The sequence below is a fragment of the Odocoileus virginianus genome, chromosome 3 (genome assembly GCF_023699985.2).
Source record: "Odocoileus virginianus isolate 20LAN1187 ecotype Illinois chromosome 3, Ovbor_1.2, whole genome shotgun sequence".
Classification (NCBI taxonomy): Eukaryota; Metazoa; Chordata; class Mammalia; order Artiodactyla; family Cervidae; genus Odocoileus; species Odocoileus virginianus.
Window position 1 is genome coordinate 2,865,193 of NC_069676.1, and position 26,392 is coordinate 2,891,584.

The window sequence follows — 26,392 nt, forward strand, 5'->3', positions numbered from 1 at the left end:
TGGAGAACAGTGTGGAGATTTCTTAAAAAACTGAAAATAGAACTGCCATATGACCCAGCAATCCCACTTCTGGGCATACACACCAAGGAAACTAGATCTGAAAGAGACACGTGCACCCCAATGTTCATCGCAGCGCTGTTTATAATAGCCAGGACATGGAAGCAACCTAGATGTCCATCAGCAGACGAATGGATAAGGAAGCTATGGTACATATACACAATGGACTATTACTCAGCCATTAAAAAGAATTCATTTGAATCAGTTCTAATGAGATGGATGAAACTGGAGCCCATTATACAGAGTGAAGTAAGCCAGAAAGATAAACACCAATACAGTATACTAACACATATATATAGAATTTTAAAAGATGGTAACGATAACCCAATATGCAAAACAGAAAAAGAGACTCAGATGTATAGAACAGACTTTGGGACTCTGTGGGAGAAGGCGAGGGTGGAATGTTTTGAGAGAACAGCATCGAAACATGTATACTATCAAGGGTGAAACAGATCACCAGCCCAGGTTGGATGCATGAGACAAGTGCTCAGGGCTGGTGCACTGGGAAGACCCAGAGGGATCGGATGGGGAGGGAGGTGGGAGGGGGGTTCAGGATGGAGAACACATGTAAATCCATGGCTGATTCATGTCAATGTATGGCAAAAACCACTACAATATTGTAAAGTAATTAGCCTCCAACTAACAAAAATAAATGGAAAAAAAAAAGCAGTGCTCATGGTTACCAGTGACCCAGTTAACCGGCAGAGCAGACAGGAAAATGAGGGATGAACGTTTAGAAGCAAGGCGTGGCGCTTTTCTGTAACTGGGCTTTCCTTTCATTGTGGCAGATTCTGCATTAGATGGCAGGTATTGGAATACACCACGAGCCAGTGCCTCTGCTTTTCAGAAGTGGAGCCTGGGGCCAGGGGAGCGAAGCAGCCTTCCCAGGACCACAGAGACAACAGACAGGACTGGGAGCAGCGCCAGGATGACAGGTTCCTAGGCCATACGGCCCTTCACTGAAATGTCCCCTGAATGCGGACAACAAAAGCTACGAGGTACCTCTTCCTCTTCCAATGGCTTAACATTTAGAAATGACACGGGACATGACGTCAGAAATATGCATTAGTAATTCACAGTTAGAAACGGCCTACTTCGTTTCTACTATTCAGATTGGCATCAAAGCCATAAATAAGAATACTAACCTTCTAACTGTGCCCCGTAATTAACAAGTGAAATGAACTGTCTGCAGAAGACTGAGAAGACAGCAGGGGACGCTAACAGGGGAGCCTGAGGAGAATGAGCAAAACCTGAGATTACCTCAGCTCCACTTGTTTAAACCCTTCATGATTCCAAACTACTTCCAGGACAAAATCCAGACTCCTCTGAGTGGGCATGTCCAGCTCCCGGTCCCCAGGCCCCTCCAACAAAGGTGTGGGCACACCCTCCCGGCACTGCTCAGGGGTCCTATAGCTGGGGGAAAGTACCACCGCTGCCCTTCTACGTTTGAAGGCCTACCAGTTTAGCCATTCCCACCTCCATCCTAAGAAGTATCAGTTCCAGAATGTGCATTTCTGAGGTGTGGTTTAGTCTACTGCCACAGCTGATGAGAAGCACCATGCATTATCACCCCTCACTCATTATCTCATGACTTTGTCCTGACAATTATTCTAGGAAACCCAGATGTGTTGTCTTCTCCAAATAAACAAGTAATACACTGAAGCCAGGGCTATACTATCCCACTAATTCAGACATTTATTTTAGGCTAAAGATCCGTTATGCAAGAAATGAAAGATTCTTTTTTTTCCTGATTAGGAAAGGAGACATGAACTGGGACAAATTTAAATAGCTGGGAAAAAAAAGTACAAGGAAAAAGACCAGGATGGTGGAGTTACTGAAGATGAAATGTATTTTATCATTTCTACAAAAAAGAAAGAAAAAAGAAAAATAAGATTATCTTGTAATAAACCTTAATGGAAAACAATGTGAAAGAGAATATAGACACACACAACATACAGAAAGAGAAAGAGAGAAAAGGACATTAATTTCTTAAGATAGTTAGCAAGGAGAGAGCCATAGCATCCTTTCTGGCCTTGAATTATTTCAGGAACGATCCAGTCAATTACCAGTGCAGATACATGTGGAACTTGGCTCAGCTAATCAATGCAGACAAAAGGCCTGGCCCTCACTCATCTCCCCAGCACAGGCATCCGCAGGACTGCCTTTTCAATAAACTCTTCTCTTCATGCCAGCTGACGAGCTAAGTTTTCCAGTAAACCAACTTTCTGACTGAACTGAATGAATCACCTCCATTTTTAATTTTTGTGTTTTGCACTTATTGTTTATAAAGATACACATGCAGTAGGCAGGCTAAATGCCCAAATATAATCAAACAAAGTTCAAAACTATGACCTAAAATCTTGCCATGAACCCGCACTCTGTGCAATCCTTTTTATTAGAAATGATGAAAGTATCCAGGGCAAGTCTCCCTTCATTGCTGTTATGCGGCCGGGGATGTTGAAGAGCCTGATAAACCGTAAGACCAGACCCGAGTCAGCTTTTCATTCTGATTCTGTCTTTGGTGAAAGATGGAGGAAAGGTGAAAAAATAACACAGGAGATTAAGAAGTTATGAAGAAACTTTAGATAAACCTGCTATGTCCTGAGGACAGAACCATGCCGTTTTTGTCTTATCACTTCCAAATGCTGTATCAAACACATGGGAGCCACAGATTTAGTAACGAAAGAGCAGGAGTTCCGAGGCAGGAAAGGTTAGCACATCAGACGTTGGAAATGATTCACGGGATTCTGCCAAACCCCTCCGAGGGACTCTGATTCCTCCCCCAGCCCCCTCCACCACGTGCCCGCCCCAGCGGATGGTGGAGAGCCACAGCTACGCGGCAGATGGGGTCCAACTGTAGCCCACAGGCCGCTACAGGGGCCCAGCACAGAGGGAGCCGGCACAGTGCGCTGAGCACGGCCGCTCCCTGAGGAAGTCACGGCGCGTCTTCTCTCTAGCACCCCGACTGCAGTTTAAGTCACCAAATCCATTTTCACGTAATGACTCTAATAGCATCTGCAGCAGAAACCACAGATGAATGGAGGGAGATTTTCTTGCATTTTCATTTTCCCTAGAAATTTAACTCATTCCTACCTATGCCTGAATTTCAGCTACACAGCTCAAAATTCTTCTCTAAATATGAAACATGTGTTTTACCTCAAAAAGACAACCTCATATGAAACTACGTTCTTCCTGCAGGGAAGGAGAATGAGACAGCTAACTAGCACAAAGTCCTGCCCCTCCTGTGGGTAGGTCCTGCCAGCCCAACCGCTCAGGGATCACCACGTCCTCTGCCCCAAAGCCAGCATCCTGATTCATGACGATGGCATCTGCTGTTCCCAGCACGGATGCCACAGGGCTCACTGAGACTTGTTGATGACAGTCAGGACCAACCACATAGACACAAGCTTTCATGGGGAAGAACGGTGATCCCAGTGGTTACTGAGGAATCTTATTCTACTCTTAGCTGTTCATGCATTCATTCTGATCTCTCCCATTCTGTATATCTAGCTTTTAGGGGAAGAATACATTGGACATGATAGTAGAAATTGTTTATTTGAAATTGGAAGGACCCTCTCAAACTACATGGCCACCAGTAGAATTAACAGATAAGATTCTTATATTTCCCATGAAAAAGCCATGTTCTTGCTCCAGTCTCTACACAACTGTGGGACACAGAAGAGCTCATCTCAGCCACAGACATCTTCAGTGGAGGGTGAGAAGGGACCCAGACCCTACCACTTCAAGGCCTATCTGTACTCTCATTCACTTTCACGAGAACAGGTTAAGTTTGCCTCCATAATACAAGGCTTTCTCAAGTCCCAAGACAGACAAGATCTGCAGTGTTCTGGAGTCAATAAGCCTATCAAAAGAAGGGATTAGTAAGCTGCAAAATTTGCTAGTTGCAGCTAGAAAGCAGCATGTCTATATGTCGTTACTAAAAGTGATTAAGTTAGATCAGAAGGAGTAAGTGACAAATGATGTATGTTTAAAATACCCCATTGTAAAAGATAAACACTTTTCCCCCAAAAGGAAAAAGCTGAGCTTAAAGGAGTCTGTGCTTATGTAGACACATAGAATAAAATTATTTAAAAACAGGTTTAAAAGACATACAGTCTCTTATATGCTTTGATGAAATTTGTGGGGTGCCACCAACAAAATAGTCTCTCTAAAATGAAGCCTGAATCTGATGGAGCCTCTAGAGCTACAAACTGACCTACAGGAGTACCAAGGCAGAAAGTAGACAGCTCACCATCTGCTGGGAGGTGGGAAAACCAAGTAAGTAATATCTTGCAAGTTGCAAAATTTTGACAGAGAAACAATTCAGCTTTTTCATCAAATAAACTGCAAAGGAAGAAGAGATGACAGAGGAAAGTTGTGAATTAAAGGCACTTCACGAAATGCAACACAGCGGCCTTATGAGGATCCCAATCGGAACAAACATGTGACACATTTTTCTAAATGAGGGAACTAAGGGAAACCTGGGCACTGGCTTGATGTCTAATGACACCAAGAAATCTACCTCTTACTTTTTTAAGGTGAGTATGGTATTGTGTTGATTTTTTTAAAATAGTTCTTTCTTTTAAAGCTACTGAAATATTTATGAATGAAATGACACAATGTCTAGGTATTTGCTACATAATTATTAAAAAAGGAGAAAGAAAAGGCCACTGTGTTGTCCAGCATTAACATAGGAAGGTAAACTGAAAGTATTTCTATCAAACATTGTTTAAATTTCAATTTCCTGGACAAAAAGTGGCAAGCCTCCTCAAGAACCAGCATTCAGCACTTGAGGGCAAGTGTCCTCGACTACACACGCCCAGGGAGTGCACACACATAGGTGCTGCCACACACACACACATGTACACGTACAGAGCATATGTGTGTGCACACACACATACAAGAGGCAAGACTACTGTGTGCGCACAGGAATGCATGCCACAAAATGCAAGGAATCAGAATGGGCAATGCCTTTATTCTTTTTCAAGCCACAGGGAGCTGAGCAAATCAGGTGGATATCACAACATTTCCGTGTAGGGGAGAAGCAAGCATAAATCAGTGGAAAGTTGTTTTTAGGCAAGAAAGACAAGTAAGTTGCCTGCAGGGGAGGATATAACACTATGAATGCATGTTACCTGTCCCAGTTCCTGGGTGTCTTCCTCAGAAATGACTGGCTCGCTTGTCTGTAGCTGAAGTGGCCTCCCTTCCTGGCTCCCTGAGGAGGACTCACAGTGCATGGCTTGGTCCATCAGTCCAGATGCTGAAATACAAAGTCAGAGTGGTATCTTCCAGAAGGTGTGAACAACACAAGCGCATTCAGAATTTTAGAAAAAGTGGTGTTTAAGACCATCAGAGCTCTTTTTTGACAGAGTGTTTTCACAGTCTTCTGTGGGTATAGAGCCTCTGGGCTTGCCGGAGCAGTAAGTGTGGTGAACTCACTTGGCTGAGCCTCTGCTTAGTTGACTGAATGTAGAAGCTGCCTGAGCCTTGCCTTCAATCCCAACCCAGAGCTGCTTCCTTACCTGACACTGATCCGGGTGTACAACATGGTAAATACTCGGGATCTTGTTCTATAACTGGCTTTGAGAAGAAAGATCTTTTATCCAGGAGTGGATGTTATTTAGTCACTAAGTTGTGTCCAACCCTTTTGTGACCCCATGGACCAGGTAGCCCACCAGGCTCCTCTGTCCATGGGATTTCCCAGGCAAGAACACTGGAGTGGGTTGCCATTTCCTTCTCCGGTTTATTAATCCTGGTCTAAGAACCAGCATCTGGATTCCAGGACCAACTCCTTTGAGCAGCAAAGAAGGCAGAGATGCGACACACCACTCCGTTCCGAGGACCCTCAGGGCAGTAAGCAGCGCTGCCTTCTGGCAGAGTGGCCTAGAGCAGCTGATAAGTGCATTGTTAGGAAAGGAAATTCATCTTGGGGTCAAGTTCGTGCTGGGCCTGAAGAACAGGAATACAGCTGGTAACTCTAGGGTATGCTAATTGCACAAGTCCCTCCTCCCAGGGGAGAGAACAGCACCTCCGACAGGTACACAAATATCCCCTTATTCTTATCTGTTAAATAATTTCTTACAAACTAACACTCTCTGAAATTCCCTAACTGAGCAGAGAAGACATGAAGATGAGAGCATGTTTCTTGAGATACCAGAGAGGAAGTCTAGGTCAGATAGAGTGAGCTCAGGCACCAGCTGATGCAAAGCAAAACCTGCATGAAGGCAAGGGCAGGGGTTCCACACTGCAGACCTGAGCACTCCCCAGAGCCGTCTTCTCTGGGAAGAAGGGCCTATGAGAGACTGCCCGCCTTTTAACTATGCACACCTGTGAGAACTGCAACGCGCACAGCACTGCTACACCGTCACATATACCTGGGGAGTCTGACGGGGTTTCACAGCACAGAAACCGAGGTACACACCATGCACTCTGCTGTGCTTTTCTGTTCTTTATATGAAAGCTGCTTCCAATCAACCAAATTGATCTCACAACCCGAGTCCTACGATCTCCAAGGTGCCACTACTCCATCATCCTAAGGGCTTACTGAGAACTTTCCATAGCCTACAACTCACTGTTGGTTGGTCTTACAAGACCTAAATGTCACTAAGATGTTACCTAGTAAAAAGCATTTTTCTAACACATTAGCAACAGAACACCATCAGAGCTAAGCTGGACAACAGAGGACGTGTTCTACTAATTATCATCAGCCTAAAGGAAAAGCTAACTAACGTACACGACCTTAAAATGTTACTAGTGGTAACACGATGGCCAAGTGTACTTCTTTTGTCTATGTTACCCGTGGTTCTCTGGCCTAATGGGTGAAGGTGAACGCCTCAGTCAGCCTATACCCTTCTCCCCAGTCTGCTGCCTGACCCTGCAGAGCCCTGTTCCTGCCACCCTACCCGCTGCCCACCACACACCGCACTGCACGTCATGCAGACAGATGTGCCCTAGCCCACGTCTGCAGACGTGTTCTCCACTCAGCCCCTTCATCACAGCAACCGTCCTGCCTCTGTCCTGGTACCATTCAGCTTATGCAGTGACAGTGACTTGCTTGGCACTGCGCTGCTACTCCTCTCAGCATCTCTGGGGACGAGGGTCTCCCCGGCCAGCTTCCCTGGGAGCGAGGCCCATGTCTAGTCCACACTTGTGCACTGTGCCCAGCGCTGGGCTCCCTCACTGTTACTATGGTTTCCATCTCAACAGCTACAGCTGTATGACAGCCAGAAACACACCATTTTTAAATCTTTAACAAACAGGACTGAACAACCAGAAAGTCACAACCGAGGACTTTTCTTCCTGGAATATGCTAATCAGAGATGTTTCTCACAACGACCTGTGGCATCACCAGGGTCCTGCCTGGTACAAAACTCAGCCACCCTCAGAACTGTGTGCTGAGACCTGGGGTGCTGACTCAGTTACTTTAATGCTCTGAAATATCTTCTGAAAAAAATTAATTTGATGCAGTATAAGATGGTTTTTGTCTCAGAAGTCAACAACATTAATAGTTAAACAAAATAAGCACAAATTGTTCAAGCTATGTGAGAACTTACAGATGATCCCACTTTCTAAGGACAAGGAGGCATCAGGGGGAGCCCTGAGCAAGGACTGGGCTGGCAGGGGCAGCGCTGGGACACAAAAGTCACCTTTGTGCATCAGACACAGACTGGTCACCTCACCGCAAGTTCGGATCAGACACCACCAGGGCCTGCTCTGTGAGCAGAAAAACTGCTTCAAGTCTGTCTAGTCACGAGCAAATCCTTCTCCCTGTCCTTGGGCCCCAAATGCCCCACTGATGACACAGGAAAATGCCTACTCTATCCAGCACCTTATGTAACTGGAATGGGAAGCCCTTTCAGAAAAAAACACAAAATGCCCCATGTCCTCGATGTAACAGGAGGTATAAGAGACAGAAAGCTGAAATGGAGAGAGTAGTCTCAACTAATTACAATTTTTAAAAAACTAACTTTGCAAATTTACAAAATTATATGGTATACAGCTTGGACCTGTGGGTCCTTGGAAGGGATCAAGTGGTTGAGGGTCAAGCAGTTCTCTGAGGGTCGGTCAGTAGTCAGGGGTCACCATGTCCTAATAGCAACACGGGGCCTGTTTGCAGTCAGGGCAGTGCCCATGTCCTAGTGACCACATGCAGGGCTCTGTCGGTGGTCAGCCTGACAGCCGTGGCCCAGGGACCACATGGAGTCTGCTGGCGGTAAGCATGGTGCTGTGTCCCAGGGTCAGAACTTCACTGCTTCAAAAGATGGTCCTACATTAATGACCCTGTGCAGAGACTTCAATGCCTCAGAAGTTTACCTACCATTTTACAGAGATGCATGTGCTAAGCAATATTTCTACAGGGTCAGTGAATGGGAAACCAGTCTTCTTAAATTAGATGGTCAGAGGAGGCCCCTCTCAGAAGGCAACAGTTAGCAAACAGTGAAAACAAAACCCAGTACCAAAAAACTCTTTAAAAATGCTATGCATGGACCATGCTCTTATGATAAGAGCTCTGTGATCTTCCTCCCCAAACCCACCACCCCAGTGGATTATGAGGCAACATGAGACAAGGTCCAGCTTGGGAAAAGGCTACAAAGCCTAACCACTGTCAAGATCATCAAAACAAGGGGAGTCTGAGAATCCGTAATAGTCAAGATGAGTCCAAGATGAGGCTCCAAAATATCATCTGGGATCCTGGCTAGGATTCTGGAACAGTAAAACTTAAGGAGATCTGGATAAAACATGGAATTTATTGAGTAAAGATGTATAGACAGGTTCATTGGTTGTGACAACGAACAATACTAATGTAAGCTGACAAGAACAGGGGAAACTGGGTGTAGGAGACACGGGAGTACTCCCCACAACTTTTCCTCGAGTCTGAAACTATTCTAAAATTTAAGATTATTTTAAAGATACTGTGCAGGCAAACAGCAATTTGCAACTGCTCTTTCTTAAGGTGGAATCTTCCCACCTGCATCATTTCCAGCCCTTGAAGCCCAGGAGACTCTCCTCCTCCCCCAGTCCCAGCCTGGCCACCAAGGCCCTCAATCTGTCTACACTATACATTACAACAAAGGTCTCTGGAAAGTTCTTCTGGACTCTGGTTCTTAACAAACATTGGTCCACTGTTACTAGATCGCCACCTTCTGGCCACACATTTTACTAAAATAGGTCACTGAGGAGAGAAATACGTTTCTGAGATGTCCAAGTCATGGTTTCTATCTCCACTGTCTCTGCTGTTTCCCATACAGAAAAGTAAAAACAGAGGTGCCGACAGATGCAACAACAGGAAAGGTCACAGTGAGAAGTAAGTTCTCATTACTGGGCTTGACAGGACCACTGTGGAGTTCCAAGCAAACAAGATATCCTCTTGCTTACTGAACTCAGCATGCTGGCTTCTTCCAAACCTAACTCCTCATGACCTGCATTCCTCCAAATCCACAGCTATAAGGTACACGTGCCTTGCTGGGCCAGGCAGCTTCACAAGGGGAGGATGGCGCTTCATGCTCAGTCCAGATTCACACACTGTAGGGATCCCACTCAGAAGCTAAAGTTAGCACTGAAATGAAAACCAATCTGTCACGGTGGATGTGGCTCAGCTCATTCCATATATATACAGTCCGTTACTGGGATGGGTGAGGCCATAGTCCCCAGATATTCAATCCAACCCTAATCTAACTGTTGCTGGGAAGGTGTTTCTAGATGTGGTGAAAGCTCTCAATAAGTTAACTTTAGGGGAGTGGGTCTATGCTAGACAGTCTGGTGGGCCTGGTTCAATCAGCTGAAAAACCTTAAAGGTATAATATCTGCAGCTTCCCTGAGAAAAAAGACACTCAGCCTCTGCTCAGCAGCCTCAGTTCGTGAGCAAGAGGTCCATTTTCCCCTTCCAGATGGGCGGCCCTACAAATCCGCACTTGCTTAGCTTCCTGCAGTCTGATCACAGCTGCGGAGGCCCTAGTGCTCACTCCCTGCTCCTCTCTAGCCCCATCTGTCACCTGTATGCTTAGAGTCAGAGCTTATCATCCCATCTTCCTCGGGGCCTGCCCTCCATGACAGCAAGGCCCAGCAAGCTTGCACTCTTCTCACTTGCACAGTATGACTTTCTGTGCCACACAAGACATGTTCCCATCTGCCATCTCATTTGTAATGTTCTGTGCCATGCTCTCTCTCTCTGAAACCACCATGCCTAACAAGACCCACAAATCGAATGTGGTAGAGCTCCATGAGAAGGATGGTTTTCAGGACTACAGGTACCTGGCAGCATACCTGGTACAGACGGATTCTTCAACAGCACTGTTAAAACCAGCAGCCCACAGTGCTCTGCATCTGGTCCACCAGCCAGGCCCTCCTTCCTCCTCTCACTGCTGAGGCTCCCCCAGAGGAAAACAGCAGTGATGAGGACTCAAAGGCTTGTGTTATCAGAGGAGCTGACCAGACTGAGCTCGCAGATGGCCTTTCCTGAAGGGTCCTTCTGGTCAGCATCTGACGTTGGCCAGTACAGTCTACCCTTTTTGGCCCTTTTATATAAACAGATTACATACTGAAATCAATCACTTAAGAGGAAAAGGAAATGAAAGGAACTGGAACAGTAGCAAACATGCCTCTTACAAACAAACTCTAACAACTAAAGTTAATAAGAAAAGATTATTACTTATTAGAAAAATCACTATAACAAGAAAGTAATGTCACCTGTAATGTTAGTATTAGAAAATACAAGAATATTTTATGACTTTAGGATTTCTTAAGACGGGCTCAAAAATAAACGTAAGGGGAAAAGTGGTGGATCTGACCACAGCAAAATTAGAGGTTTCTTTCTGTAATGGAGGCTGACAGCCTGGGAGAAGTATTTGTAGCTTCTAAATCAATGAGGGATGAGTATCTAGAATGAATAATGAACCCCTATAATTATATCAAAGAGAAAAAAAAAAAAGCCTAGTAGAAAAACAAAAACAGAACGAGCAAACCACAGAGAAAAATCTGCAAGACCAAAAAGCAACTGAAAAGTGTCTGATATTTCATATCACAATCAAAAAAATAAAAATACCATCAAGATACCACTTGACACCCTCACATCCACATGTCCTGCCACATACACTGGACCCTGGGGCCAAACTCAGCTATACCCTCCACACCCCAAAGAGACCTGCAAGAGGATACTGCAGCCACACTGCCAAGAAAAGCAAAGGTTTCGCAATCTTTGTAGATGCTAAAAAATCACACAAAAACTATGCTGCATAATTATCAAAAATTCTGATATCCAAACACACATCTGGAAAGTGGGCTTGGAAGATCTCAACTAAGTGCCAAGAAAACCAAGAGTGATGCAGGGTCTTGGGTGGAGACACACCAGAGCAGGTGGAGATGATGCTAGGTAGCACTCTGAAGTGTTGGTTCTCAAATCAAACAGAAGAGGTGAAAACATCTAACTTGGGAGCTTTCCTTCTTCTAAAAGTGTCACCAAAACCTTTCTGACCTACTTGGAAACCACAGCTCTAAAGGAAATGATAAAACTGAGTGACCTGATATTGAAAGGGTAAATACTAAGAAAAATGGTCTGAAAATATTTTTATTTATAAGCAAATGGGCAGTTGCTAGTGAGCTGAAACCAGCAGTTGCTATATGTGATGCATCATGGTAAGTATGCACCACGGGTGTGCTGAGTTTGACTGTAACTTTACAGGTTCTGTGCACAGATTCTTTTGACGATCACTCACCTGCGTGCCAGACTGAATAGCCCTTCTCTGCTAGGGAAGAGGTTCCAGTGCTTCTGAGCATCATGGCGACTTCTAATAACTCAATCTTCTTGCTGAACTGTACTTCCAAAATGGGGATAACCTCTGGCATCTTGGCAGATATCAAATGATAAGCTATGTCTGGCTTCCCAATGAACCGCTGGCGGATGCTAATTTCATAAGGTGTGTGGACCTTGATGTCATCTACATCTTCCCTTTCGAATCTGTGCATGAGCAGAGAATCTGAGTTGTAGATTTCCAACCCAGAAACAAGGACAGTGAGCCTTCCTGGTTTAACATGAGATTCTGTTCTTTGGGAAATAACAGCAGGAACTTGGATCACTATCCCTTCTTTTCCAAAAGCTTTGGAATTAGCCACTGAGGTGTCCCACTGGGGCTTTGTTTCCGGTGGCGCCTTCCGAAGCTTGGAGCTAAAGGGCCACCAAGAAGGAGACTCCAGTTCGGTCAGCAACCTAAAAAAGCAAACAGAACACAGAAAGTAGACAATAGGTTCTTAATTTTTTTTTTTTTTTGGAAAATTGCTTTGACCTTTATAAAGAATGTTACCATTTTATAGTTTTCTTTTCCACAAGCACTCCAAGAAGCAGTAAAAATAGGAATTATTATCCTCATGTTTTAAAAAAAACTGAGGCTAAGAGCAGTGGGACATTTGTCTACAGATACAAAGATCACCAGGAGTAGACACGCCAAGAACATCTTCTCACTGGAATACTGCTCTTTTCACACTTGACCTGTGGTAGTTTTGACCAAAACAAATCCTGATCATAACCTTTAGACCATCTAATAGAACTTTCTGCAGTAATCTGTATCGCTTAATCCAGTAATGGAGACACGTGGCCACTGGGCACCTGAAATATAGCTAACGCAAGGATGAACTGAGTTTTAAACTTAATTTTAATGTGGCTAGTGGCTATCTTATTGGAGAACACAGCTCTAATTTAACCACTAATACATCAAGAGATATATCTAAAAAGTCAGTAAGAAAGGAAAACAGTGGAAGCAAGAAAGGAAAAGCAAAGGAACAAAACAGCAAATCAAATACACAGGATACAAATAACGAGACAGAAGAATTATCACAGCCATGTTAGTAATCATACCAAATGTAAGTGGACTAAATTCTCTAACTAAAAGGCACATGGTCAGTCTAAATAAAACACAGTTATATCTTGTTGACAAGAAGCAACGTGAAATACAAAGACACGCGACAGACTGAAAGTAAAGGGACTGGAAAAGTAAAATAAAAAAATAACATGCCAAAAATAAACTTTAAGACAAAAAATGTTACTGGGAAAAGAGGGACAATGCACAATAATAACAGGGTCAATCTAAAAAAAAAGACTTGATGACAGTAAATACGCATGCATCTAAAAACAGAACTTCAAGATTCATTAAGCAAAACCTGACAAAACTAAAAGTAGCTGCAGGTTTTAATAAATTTCTCTCCATAACTGATAAAGCAAGAAGAAAAGGTAATTAGTAAGAATATAGAAATTTTGAACAATATTATTCAACCACCTCAACTGATACCTCCAAATGCTGAATGCACTCTCTGAAGTATATTCAAAACATAAACAATAACAACAAAACCAATACATTATATAACGGAGTGGCCAAGATGGCACAGAATGAACACCTTCACTTCCTCTCACAGGTAAACCTAAATTATGACCACTCACAGAGGAGCTATCAATGAGAAGGACCTGAAGACTAGCAGAAAAGATTTCCCAAAACTAAGGGTATCAAGAAGGAACTGCAGGAGACGGGTAGGAGCGGTGGAGCTGCAGTCTAGTTAAAACCCACATCCCCAAGTAGGTGACATACAAGAGGGTGGGCAATCACAATTGCAGAGGTTCTCCCCAACAAGCAAGGGCCCAAGCTCCATACTGGGCTCCCCAGCCCCGGGGTATTACACTGGAAGGTAAGCTCCATAACAACTGACTTGGAAAGTCGGCCAGTCTTGTGTAAGAGCTAGAGGGCTCCAGGAAAAGAGAAAGCTTCTCTTAAATGACACAAAGCATCACATGCTCAGAGACCCAGCAAAGAGAGAGTATTTCAAAGGCTCTAGGTCAGAGCTACCTGCTACACTTGCAGAAGCCTGCCAGGCGGAGGGAGGCCGCCAGAACTCCCCCTGGGGACACAGATGCTGGCGGCAGCCATTTACGGGAGCTATTGAGGTTCTGTCACGAGGATGCTGATGCTGGCAAGTGCATCAGTGGACGCACTGCTTTGGAGTCTAAACTATCGGCCCTGGAACACGCTCTACCCACCAGCAGGTGGCCAACAGGCCTGGGACCTCCCACGCTGCCCAGCCGTGACCCTGACGACCAGCAGACCGCAGCCAGCCACACAGGAACCGGGCACCATTCACCAATGGGAAAGAATCAGCTCTGGGACCCCAGGCCGGACAGGCAGCTATACTGGAACAGGTTCCGTTCATCAGGCAGGCACCAGCCCTAGGAGTTTCAAGGTCCCTGCTTCCCATACTGGCAAGCCAGCACCAGTATTGGACTTGCCAGCTCTTGCAGACAGGAGTCCAAGAATGGTAGGCTCCAAAGTCAACTATACTGGGACCAGACACCACCCACCAGGAAACTAAAATATTTGAAGTGAATGAAACTAAAAACATGATATACAAAAATACAGTAGAATGCAAACAGAGCAGCCATGAGAGGGAAATTAATCTCTCTCAATGCATATATTTGAAAACCTCTTGTTGTTATTCAGTTGCTCAGTCATGTCTGGCTTTTTGAGATCCCACAGACTGCAGCACACCACCAGGCTTCTCTGTCCTTCACTATCTCCTGGAGTTTGCTCAAACTCATGTTCATTGAATTGGTGATGCTATCCAACCATCTCTTCCTCTGCTGCCCCCTTCTCCTCCTGACCTCAATCTTTCCGAGCATTAGGGTCTTTTCCAATGAGTCGACTCTTCCCACCAGGTGGTCAAAATATTGGAGCTTCAGCTTTAGCATCAGTCCTTCCAATGAATATTCGGGGCTGACTTCCTTTAGAATGGATTGGTTGGATCTCCTTGCAGTCCAAAGGACTCTCAAGAGTCTTCTCCAGCACCACAATTAAAAATGATCAGTTCTTTGATGCTCAGCCTTCTTCATGATCCAACTCTCACATCCAAGGATGTCTACTGGAAAAACCATAGCTTTGACTATACAGACCTTTGTTGGCAAAGTGATGTCTCTGCTTTTCACTCGCTAGGTTTGTCACAGCTGTCCTTTCAAGGAAGGAACAAGCATCTTTTAATTTTGTGGCTGCAGTCACGGTCCGCAGTGATTTTTGGAGCCCAAGAAAAGAAAATCTGTCACTGTTTCCACTTTTTCCCCCTTGCCATGAAGTGATGGGATCAGACACCATGATCTTAGTTTTTTGAATGCTGAGTTTTAAGCCAGCTTTTTTACTCTCCTCTTTCACCCTCATCAAGAGGCTCTTTAGTTCCTCTTCATTTTCTGCCATTAGAGTGGTATCATCTGCCTATCTGGGGTTGTTGCTAATTCTCTCAGCAATCTTGGTTCCAGCTTGTGATTCATCCCAGCCTGCCATTTTGCACAACGTACTCTGTATCTAAGTTAAATAAGCTGGGTGACAATATTCAGCCTTGACACACTCCTTTTTCAAGTTCGAACCAGTCTGTTGTTCCATGTCCAGTTCTGACTATTGCTTTTTCATCTGCATATAGATTTCTCAGGAGACAGGTAAGGTGGCCTGGTATTCTCATCTCTTTAAGAGTTTTCCACAGTTTGTTGTCACCTACATAGTCAAAGGCTTTAGCATCGTCAATGAAGCAGAAGCAGAGGTTTTCCTGGAATTCCCTTGCTTTCTCTATGATCCAACAAATGTAGGCAATTTGATCTCTGCTTCCTCTGCTTTTTCTAAATCCAGCTTATACATCTGGAAGTTCCCAGTTCATATACTATTGAAAGCTAGCTTGAAGGATTTTGAGCATGACCTTGTTAGCATGTGAAATGAGCACAATTGTATGGTTTGAACATTCTTTGGCGTTGCCCTTTTTTGGGACTGGAATGAAAACTGACCTTTTCTAGTCCTGTGGCCATTGCTGAGTTTTCCAAATTTGCTGACATATTGAGTGCAGCACTTTAATAGCACTATCTTTTATGATTTTAAATAATTAAGCTAGAATTCCACCACTCCCACTAGCTTTGTTCGTAGTGATGCCTCCTAAGACCCACTGGACTTTACAGTCCAGGATGTCTAGCTCTACGTGAGTGATCACACCATGGTTATTAAGACCTATTTTGTATAATTCTTCTGTGTATTCTTGCCACTTCTTTTTAATCTCCTCTGTTTTTGTTAGGTCTTTGATGTTTCTGTCCTTTATCATGCCTATCCATCTCTGCACGAAATGTTCTCTGATATCTCCAATTTCTTGGAAGAGATTCCTAGTCTTTTCCATTCTGTTGTTTTCCTCTATTTCTTTGCATTGTTCACTTAAGAAGGCTTTCTTCTCTCTCCTTCATATTCTCTGGAACTCTGCATTCAGTTGGGTGTATCTTTCCTTTTCTCCCTTGCCTTTCACCTCTCTTCTTTTCTCAGCTATTTGTAAAGCCTCCTCAGACCACCACTTTGCCTTCTTGCATTTCTTTTTCATTGGGATGGTTTTGATCAACACGTCCTGTACAATGCTAGGAACCTCCACCCATAGTTCTTCAGGCACTCTGTCTACCAGATCTAACCCCTGAATCTACTCGTCACCTCCACTGTATAATCATAAGGGACTTGATTTAGGCCAGACCTGAATGGCCTAGTGGTTTTTTCCCTATTTTCTTCAATTTAAGCCTGAATTTTGCAATCAGGAGATCATGAAAATTTCCTAGGAAGGTTTAAAATCAGTGGTCTAAGCTTCTACCTCAAAAAGTTATAAATTATACACAGAGAAAGTAGAAGGAAAAGTAGGAAACAATGAAAAGGAAAATAGAAAAATTACAAAACATTATCTTTGAAGTAATTTTAAAAATTAAACCCCTAGCAAGGACATGGAAGCAACCCAGATGCCCATCAGCAGACGAATGGATGAGGAAGCTGTGGTACATATACACCATGGAATATTACTCAGCCATTAAAAAGAATTCATTTGAATCAGTTCTAATGAGATGGATGAGGCTGGAGCCCATTGTACAGAGCGAAGTGGGCCAGGGGGATGGGGACCATTGCAGTATACTAGCACATATGTGTGGAGTTTGGAAGGATGGTGACGATAACCCTGTATGCAGAACAGAGGGGGAGACTCGGGTGTATAGAACAGACTTGTGGACTCTGGGAGAGGGCGGGGGTGGGATGTGTCAAGAGAACAGCATTGAAACATGTATATTATCTGGGGTGGAGCAGATCACCAGCCCAGGTTGGGTGCATGGGACAGGTGCTCGGGCCTGGTGCACTGGGAAGACCCGGAGGGATCGGGTGGAGGGGGAGGTGGGAGGGGGGACCGGGATGGGGAGTGCGTGTGAATCCATGGCTAGTTCATTTCAATGTATGGCAAAAACTACTGTAATGATGTAAAGTAATTGGCCTCCAACTGATGGGGATAAATGGGAAAAAAAAAAAAAAACCCTAGCAAGAAATAATAAAGAAAAAAACTGAACAAGAGGGAACAAACAACCTGAAAAATAAAATATGCTTAAATAATTGTATGTTCATCAATTATTACATTGTTAAGATGGCAAAACTCTCCTAAAATGACATATCCAACCCAATTACTATCAAAAGCCCAACTGGTTTTTGTGTAGAAACGGGCTAGCTGATCCTAAAATTCACATGAAAATGCAAGGGACCCAGAATAGCCAACAATCTTGACAAAGAAGAACAAAATTAGACTCTTATTATCTGATTGCAAAACTTACTACAAAGCTATAGAAATGAAGATGGTGTAGTGCTGGTGTAAAGTTATGTATATGGATCAATGAAATAGAATTCAAGAGTTCAGAAACAAACCTTGACATTTATGGGCAATTGATTATCAACAAGGGTGACAAGACAATTCAATGGGGAAACGAGTCTTTTCAACAAATGTTGCTGATACAGCTGGATATCCATAGGCAAAAAAAAGGAACTGGTCCCATTTCTCATGCCATTTGCAAAAATGAACTCAAAGTTAATCATATATAAGATAAATGTAAGAGCTAAAACTATAAAAACTCTTAGAAGAAAGTACAAGAGTAAATCTTTGCAACTGGGATTAGACAAGAGATTGTTAGACATGACACCAACTGAAGCAATATTAAGAAAAAAATAGATCACACTTCATCAAAATTAAAAATTTTCATATTTCAAAAAACAATCAAGAAAGTGAAATGACAATCCACAGAATAGAAGAAAATACTTGTAAATCATTTATCTGATAAAGGGACTTATACCCAGAACATATAAAGAATTCTTGTAACTCTAGAATAACAATAATAAATGGTCAAAGGACTTGAAAACAATATATACATATGAACAAAAAGCACATGAAAAGATGCTCACTATTGTGAGGAAATGAAAATGAATACCACAGTGAGATACCACTTCACACCCACTAGGATAGCTATAATTTTTAAAAAGGCAATAACAAGTATTAGTGAGGATGTGGAGAAAATGGAACTCTCATACATTACTGGCAGGAATGCAAAATGGTACAACTATGTTGGAAAACAAGTTCTCAGCTTCTAAAAATGTTAAACAAAGACCCAGCAATTTCCCTCCCAGGGGAAATGAAAATATGTACCTATACAAACACTTGTACATGAGTATCCACAGCATCATCATGAATAACCACAGTGTAGAAACAACACGTGTGTCGCTGGGCAGGGACTTCCGTGGTATCCGGCGGTCAGGATCTGGGGCTTTCACTGCGTGGCCAGGTTCAGTCTGGGGACCTCAGAGTCCACAAGCCATGTGGCGCCCTCCCCCGCAAAGGACTAAAAACTAGTCACTGGGCAAACAAAACGTGACAGATCTACAAAACAGAGCATGACTCTGAAACACAAACAGTAAAGTGCATCATGCAACATGAAATGAGTCTCAAAAGCCGCAATACTAGCCGAAAGGAGCCAGGCGTACATTAACTCTCCGGAAAGACAAATCCATGCAATACACACAGGGAGCAGGCTGGTGGTGACCTGGGCTACGGTAAGAACAGAGTGACGCGGCTGGGCTTGCGGCCACTTTGAGGCTGACAGTGCCCTAAAACTGGACTCCAGTGACATCCGTTTAACTCTGTAAAGTAACTAAAAACCACTGAATTGTTCACATAAAATGAGTGAATTTTATGGTATGTAAGTTAGAAGGCTGTTCTAAAACATCTACCCAGACAAACAGCAGTAAAACATTAGAACATTTAGAGTAGGGAGAGAAAACCATTAGCCACAAAAGAACGATAAATTCTCTTTAGCAGTAACATATGCAAAGAGGACAATGGAAAAACATCTTCAAAATGTTGAGCTAAATTTGGCTTAATTGTGAACAGCCAAATTACCATTCAGAGTGTCTGTAAAATAAAGGCATATTCCAACATATGAAGACTGAGACAATACTACTTACTCACAGAACCCAATAAAAACATAATGAATTCTAAAAATTCATTATGTAATCCTTATTTTACCACAGAATGTGAGGAAGTGACAAAGATCCAATTGAAGGATGGCATGGCTGTTGAATGAGTATCACGGAACCAGGGCTCTTAGCTCCCTCCCAAGAGGCAGCTGTAAATAAGCCTCTGGAGGCCAACTGCACCAACGAGACTATCTCCAGCGACTCCGACCTTCTGTGCCTCCCCGTGCTTCTCTTCTGTAGTGTGGGCTTCACCTGGAACCTGTTTGCAGACCATTCACCCAAAACTTATATTTAAAAGGTAATAAAAAGTGACAGGAGCTGTCCATGATTACCTAAGATTATATGATTTAAGGTTTACAATCCTAGATATTACCCCCTGCTAAATTATTGGATTAAAAATGTCACAACATGCTTAAAGATGGAACAGCTTAAAGTTCAGTAGTATACTAATTGCAACAGGTTGAAACTCAGAATTCATTATGTTTTTATTGGGTTCTGTGAGTAAGTAGTATTGTCTCAGTCTTCATATGTTGGAATATGCCTTTATTTTACTGACACTCTGAATGGTAATTTGGCTGTTCACAATTAAGCCAAATTTAGCTCAACATTTTGAAGATGTTTTTCCATTGTCCTCTTTGCATATGTTACTGCTAAAGAGAATTTATCTTTCTTTTGTGGCTAATGGTTTTTTCTCCCTACTCAAATACTTTTAGATCCAGGAATTCAAAATGATATTAAAAATTATAACTGAACATTTTTTGACAATGATAAAGAACAAAATCATTACTTTGAAAACTGCTAAATACAGAAAAATAACGAAATTTGCTCCAGAATGAAATGGTCACATGAAGGGCATCATCTATTCATAAAAGCCATATAGTTAGTGAGTACAGGGAAGATGGTGGAATAGGAAGCTGCAGGAATCTGTCCCTCCAGCAAAACAAATAAACTGGCACAACTATCTGAAGCAACTTCCTTGGAACTCTGGGTCAAGGAGAACATTTGCAGCATCCAGCAGGAAGTTGATGCAGAGACAGTGAACTTCAGGCAACTTCTGCTTTCAAGCAGTAGTAGCTGCCGTCTCCCACCCAACAAAACCATAGCTCGCAGCTGTGGAACAGCAGCGAGTACTCCTAATGTGGCCTGTTGGAGCCAGGGTGGGCAACGGTGACCTTCCCTCCAAAAACTGGGATTGCTGAGTTTTGATTGGGGCTTTCAGTTGCTGAAAGGTTGGCACAGAGATCTCCACCACCCTGGGCTGAAGTGCTCCCCGGTCAGGAGGGAATTTAAAGAAGCAAGACCTATTTATTTTATCTTTCTTGGGAGCTTCAGTGGCCACACTTAACAAGGAATACACACTTTGCAAATATAGTCTGGAGTAGTCACAAAAAAGTCAGTTCGATGTCAATGTATGACAAAAACCACTACAATATTGTAAAGAAATTAGCCTCCAACTAATAAAAATAAATGGAAAAAAAAAAGTCAGTTCCAACCCTCAACAAGCAAAAACCACCAACCCCCGAGGTATAGAAGAATTAGATTTCCAGAGTGTTTATCAGTCAGCTTGGGCTGCAACAGACTGGTAGCTTAAGCAACAAATATTTATTTCTTATAGTTTTGGAGGCTAAAAAGTCCAAGATCAGTGTTACAACAGATGTGGTTTTTTGCTCAGAGCTCTTTCCCTGGCTTTCAGTCACTTTCTCTCCAGCTTCTTCCCCATCTGTAAAGACACTAATCCCATCAAGGAGGCTACACCCTCATGACCTCATCTAAACTTTACCTTCCAAAGGCCCCACCTCCTAACACTGGTGGTTTAGACTTAATACACGAATTTCAGGGACACATACAAAGAGATTACATAAGAGATTACAAAAATATAATCTTCAGAATGTGTAGTTCTAAAGAGAAAATTACAAAATATACAAAGAAAGAGGAAAATATGGCCCATTCACAGAAAATAAAGAAAGCCCAGACGTTTGAATTATCAGTCAAAGACATTATACCAACTGTCTTAAATATGTGGAAAGAGCTAAAGGAAATTATGGACAAAGAACTGAAAGAAATCAGAATAAAAATATATGAGCAAAGAAAGACAGAAATTATGAGAAGAAACCAAACAAATTTTAGAGCTGAAAAGTAACAGTAACTGAAATAAAAAATTCACTACAGGAAGTCAACAGCAGATCTGAGCAGGGAGAATAAAGGATAAGCAAATTTGAAAGTCAAACATTTGAAATTTTCTAGTCTGAGGAGCAGAAAGAAAAAAAGAAGAAAAATGAACAGAACCTAAAGGAACTATGGGACACCATCAAGCAGATCAACACATGTATTACAGGAATTCCAGACGGACAGAAAAGAGGCAAAAAATACATTTGATTTGAAACTTCTCAAATCTGGTGAAAACCATGAAAAGACACATCCAAGAAGCTCAACAAACTCCATGGAGAATAAAAAAGAAACACATTATGATCAAGCTGCTGAAACTTAAAGACAAAAACAAAAATTTAAAGCAGAAAGAGTGGCTCGCCATATACAAAGAATTCACAGTAAGTAATAGTCCACTGTAATCAACCCACCAAGTAGCTGACTGAACACCCTGGAGAAAGATGCCATAGTGGGGACTCAGCGTTGATCTCTGCTGCTATTGGATTGCACGGCAGTGGCAATCGCCAAGCTGGCCTTGATAAGTGGAGTTCATGCTTCAGTGCCCAAATATGGCCTCCACCCTGTTGCCACAGCCGTTGTGTTCATGGGCCCACTGGGCAATAACAGGATGGACTGGAGAAACAGGTTGACTGGTGTCCAGAGAACGGGTCTCCTATCCATTTGGTTACTGTAACTCTCTTCTGCTGAGGAGACGCTTTGGTGACCTTTCAGGTGGGGCACCTCTTCACCTTTCTGCTCATTCAGAAAGATCTATTCATACAATTCTACCCCAGACCTCCTCGTCATCAAGTTTCCAATCATGTTTCTTCCAGTCCCTGAACCTCCAGCCAAACCACTTTGCCACAACCGATCAGTACACAGTTCAGCAAGCAAACTGTTGACCAGAACACTGCTTATCGTCACTAATCCCAGAAGAGGGCTCCAAACCCCTCCCCACAGCACCACGGTATTGGAATCAGCATGGGACACTTAAGCACCGGATGGAGCAAGGCCTTACTGAGCTTTATTTGCACAGAGAAGAGACAGAGCAAGATCAGTTCCAATAAAGGGCCTAGGTCCCTCATGGCCGGCAGGTCCCTCCAGCAGCCAACGGACAGCAACTGGCTCATGCACACCCCTCAGTGCCATACTGGAATGACCCTTCCCCTTCCCCCACGGAGCCTGAAAAACTTAAAAGACTGGATGTGCTTGAGAACTGGATGTAGGCTTAAGCAGAACAAAAGATCACTGGTAGAGATTGTAACAAGGAAAGTTATTCCCCCAAAGCATGGCATAGGTTGTGGGGGTTTTTTACCTCTTTTTTCTCTCTCTTTTTTTTTTTTCCATTTATTTTTATTAGTTGGAGGCTAATTACTTTACATCATTACTGTAGTTTTTGTTATACATTGAAATGAATTAGCCATGGATTTACATGTATTCCCCATCCCAGTCCCCCCTCCCACCTCCCTCTCCACCCGATCCCTCTGGGTCTTCCCAGTGCACCAGGCCCTAGCACTTGTCTCATGTACCCAACCTGGGCTGGTTATCTGTTTCACCCTAGATAATATACATGTTTCAATGCAGTGTTCTAGCCTCAAGGCCCACTCTTAAGAGGTCAAGTAGGGGTAAAAGACTGCATACACAAGACTGTGTTTCCCAACACAAATAAACCAGAAGCACTGCTTGTGGTTCTGTCCACTGGGAGGATTTCCCTTCACCACTATCCTGTAGGATGTCCCAGAGAGAGACCATCATGCTACTACTGTCTGCTTCTGGGTAGTGCCTACACATCTTGCAACCAGGCCCCAGTGTTTCCTCCTCAGGCAACTGATTGAAGGACACTCCCCAAGTAGGGGATGGATTATAAGTGGCTGGGAAACAGAAGGCAGTGTACCAGAAAAGGGTGGGAGGAGCATGCATGTGGGCCAATTCCTCAGGCATCTTAACCTGTGCCTTCAGGGACTACTTGAGCCCAATCTTTCGTACCCCACCTTTTTGTGGGACACATTCGATGATGGGGCACTGCTAAGTACGCCCAACTTCGTGAATGCTGAGTCAGATAACCACCACTCAAGATGGGCAGCTGAACTTGTACAGTTGCTTGGTGGCCTGTGGTTGTGTTCTGTCTCTACTAAAGCCCAGTAGCAGGCCAAGAGCTGATTCTCAAAAGGAAAGTAGTTACCTGCAGAGGATAGCAGGGCTTTGCTCCAAAAGCCTAAAGGTGTGTACAGAAATTCCCTATAAAGGTTTGCAAAAGGCTCCAAAGAGCACACCTGTCTGCCACTCACACATCATATACCAATGGATCATATGGCCCAAGGGGCAGAGCAGCTCTGTGGCGGTCTGGACCTGTTTCAGAGCCTTCTCTTGTTCTAGGCCCTGCTCAAAACCAGCAGCTTCTCAGTCACTTGGTAAATGTGCCAGTGTAAGACATCCAAATGAGGAATAAGTTGCTTCAAAAATGCTAAGAAGCACTGTGCCTCCTTTTTGGTTGTAGGAAGAAGAGTCAGATGCAACAACCTACCCTTCACCATAGAGGAGATACTGCAATGAGCCATGGGATTTCTAAAAATTTCACTGAAGTAGAAGGCCCTTGAATTTCTGTCAGATTTCCCATCCTCTGATATGCAAATGTCTTATGAGTCTAGAGTAGTTGCTACTTCTTACTCACTAAGTACAATCAGCGTTAACATCATGTCATCTTGTGGAAGAGAAAGGCATCAAGACCTTTGTGAACTAAATCATGACACAGGGCTGAAAAGTTGGTATACCCTTGAAGTAGGACAGTGAAGGTGTACTGCTGGCCTTGTCAGCTAATAAAAACTGCTTCTGGTGGTCTTTACTAACAGGGATGGGAAAAAAAAATACTTACCAGATCAGATGCTGCATACCAGGCACCAGAGGATATGTTTGTTAATTTGCTCAAGCAGTAAAACTACATCTGGAATGCCAACTACAATTATAGTCACTACCCGGTTAAGTTTAAGATGTCCTGCAAGACCCATACTTCTTTTCCATAGCCAAATAAGTGAGCTGAATGGAGATGGGGTAGGACTTACTATCCAAGTTCTTGACAGTGGTACTCATCTCTATAATCCCTCCAGGAAAACGAAATTGCTTTTGGTTTACTAATTTTCTAGGTAGAAGCAGCTCTAGTGGTTTTTACTTAGGTCTTTCCCACCAGAGTATCTCTCATTCCACAGGTCATGGAACCAGTGTAGGGATTCTGCCAGTTCCTGAATATGTCTATTCCAATTACATATTTCAGAACTAGGAAAAATTACCACAGAATGGGTCAGGGGTCATCTCACTGTGAGATGAACGTGAGCTAAAACTCCACGGATCACCTGACCTCCAAAAGCCCCTAGATGGGCCACAGTGATGTTTTGGGTCTCCAAGAATCAGTTTTAGTTCAAAGCCAGTGTCTAGTGTGAAAGTGCTTAGTCGCTCAGTCGTGTCCGACTCTTTGGGACCCCATGGACTGTAGCCTGCCAGGCTCCTCTGTCCATGGGATTCTCTAGGCAAGAGTACTGAAGTGGGTTGTCATTTCCTTCTCCAAGTGTCTAGTAGTCCCTGAAAATATGATTATTTCCTTTTCTCCAGTGCACAGTCACCCTGGTAAAATGCCATAGGTCTCTCTGGGGGAAAGCTGGGATAAAGATGAACAGTACAAAATTAGATAGCATACTGAGATCCTTCCACAAGGGGACGGACCCACCTTCCCCATCATTCAAGGTGGTTCAAGTCTAGAAATCAATTAAGAAGCTATGACTTTTTAAAAAAAATTCAATTTAGATGTCGTTCACATTACCTACAACTCTTCTGCTTAACAGACTGAGTAAGAATTGAGTCAACTGCCCAACTAGTTCTCTTCTAGGGGCACACGATCAGTTGGCCAATTGATTCCCAGGTCTCTGGGAAACAGATTATTCTCTGACTGCTTGTTTTGACTCTGCTGTCCATTATGGTAACCACCCTCACTTGTCTTTGGTGATTTAAATGCTACCACTTAGCCCTGCCACCCCAAAATCCAATTATCCCTGCTCATTTAAGGATCCCTGTTTGGTGGCAGCAGTTCCCACTGTAATTTCTGGCCTGCAGAGAAGAGCAAACCACACAGCTCTTCAAGGATGCTGGACTCCTCTTAAGAATTTATTTCCCACAGTCAAGGTGAAAAGTGTGTCTTCGTGGACCCCGTCAGGGTAGATGAGGAGATCTCACACAAGACATCTACTCTACCATTCCAGTCTTCCTCAGTCTTCCTCTGAGCATACGTCCGATGCTCTGAGTTACGTCCTCTGAGATGCTCCCTCCGGACTATACCCAGGCAGCTCTGGCCTTCCAAGCTTCATCCAGTGCAGGCTGCCTCTCCGTCCGAATCTCATCCCCCAACCGTCAGAGCCCTTCCAACCGCTCGAGCTGCAGCAACAAGTCCAAGATCCCGGTCTAGCAAGCCCCCATTTCAGTGAACGCAGCCACCTCCAACTCCACATTCCTCTCACCATTGACCCACACCCAAGACATCCATCCCCACACATATTCTTAAGATCTCTGTCTGTAAAAACAAGAAAAATCGTGTAGTTCTTTCAATGTGTCATGCACCTCCTTCTGTAGGTCACACTTTGGGCTTAGTCTTTTGGGATCTGCTGAGACTTAAGCCTAACAATATACCAAGAAGCAAAGAGGGATGGTGAGGGGTAGGTCTTGAGGAGAATTTGCATTAGTCCTGCAAAGCAATTATCTCAGGGGAGGCCATTACAGATTCCTCAGGTAAAGTGTGGCTAATCACCTCAGATAGGGATGGAAGGGCTGCATTTACTGGCAAAGAAGACTCATCAGAATTTAGGGGTTCTATTCTTTCAGTTTCATCAGGATCTTTC

The 26,392-nt window shown here is 43.5% G+C and overlaps 1 protein-coding gene across 3 annotated transcripts in view; it reads right to left on the bottom strand.

Moving 5' to 3' along the window:
• SNAP47 (synaptosome associated protein 47) overlaps positions 1 to 26,392 on the bottom strand; it is a 65,040-nt gene that overhangs the window by 14,179 nt on the left and 24,469 nt on the right. For all 3 annotated transcript variants that reach the window (XM_020906596.2, XM_020906598.2, XM_020906594.2), the window contains exons 3-4: positions 11,769 to 12,259; positions 5,193 to 5,317 (exon numbers count right to left, since the gene is read on the bottom strand). In XM_020906596.2, the coding sequence (XP_020762255.2) occupies positions 5,193 to 5,317; positions 11,769 to 12,259 (616 nt within the window). The remainder of the gene's footprint in view (positions 1 to 5,192; positions 5,318 to 11,768; positions 12,260 to 26,392) is intronic.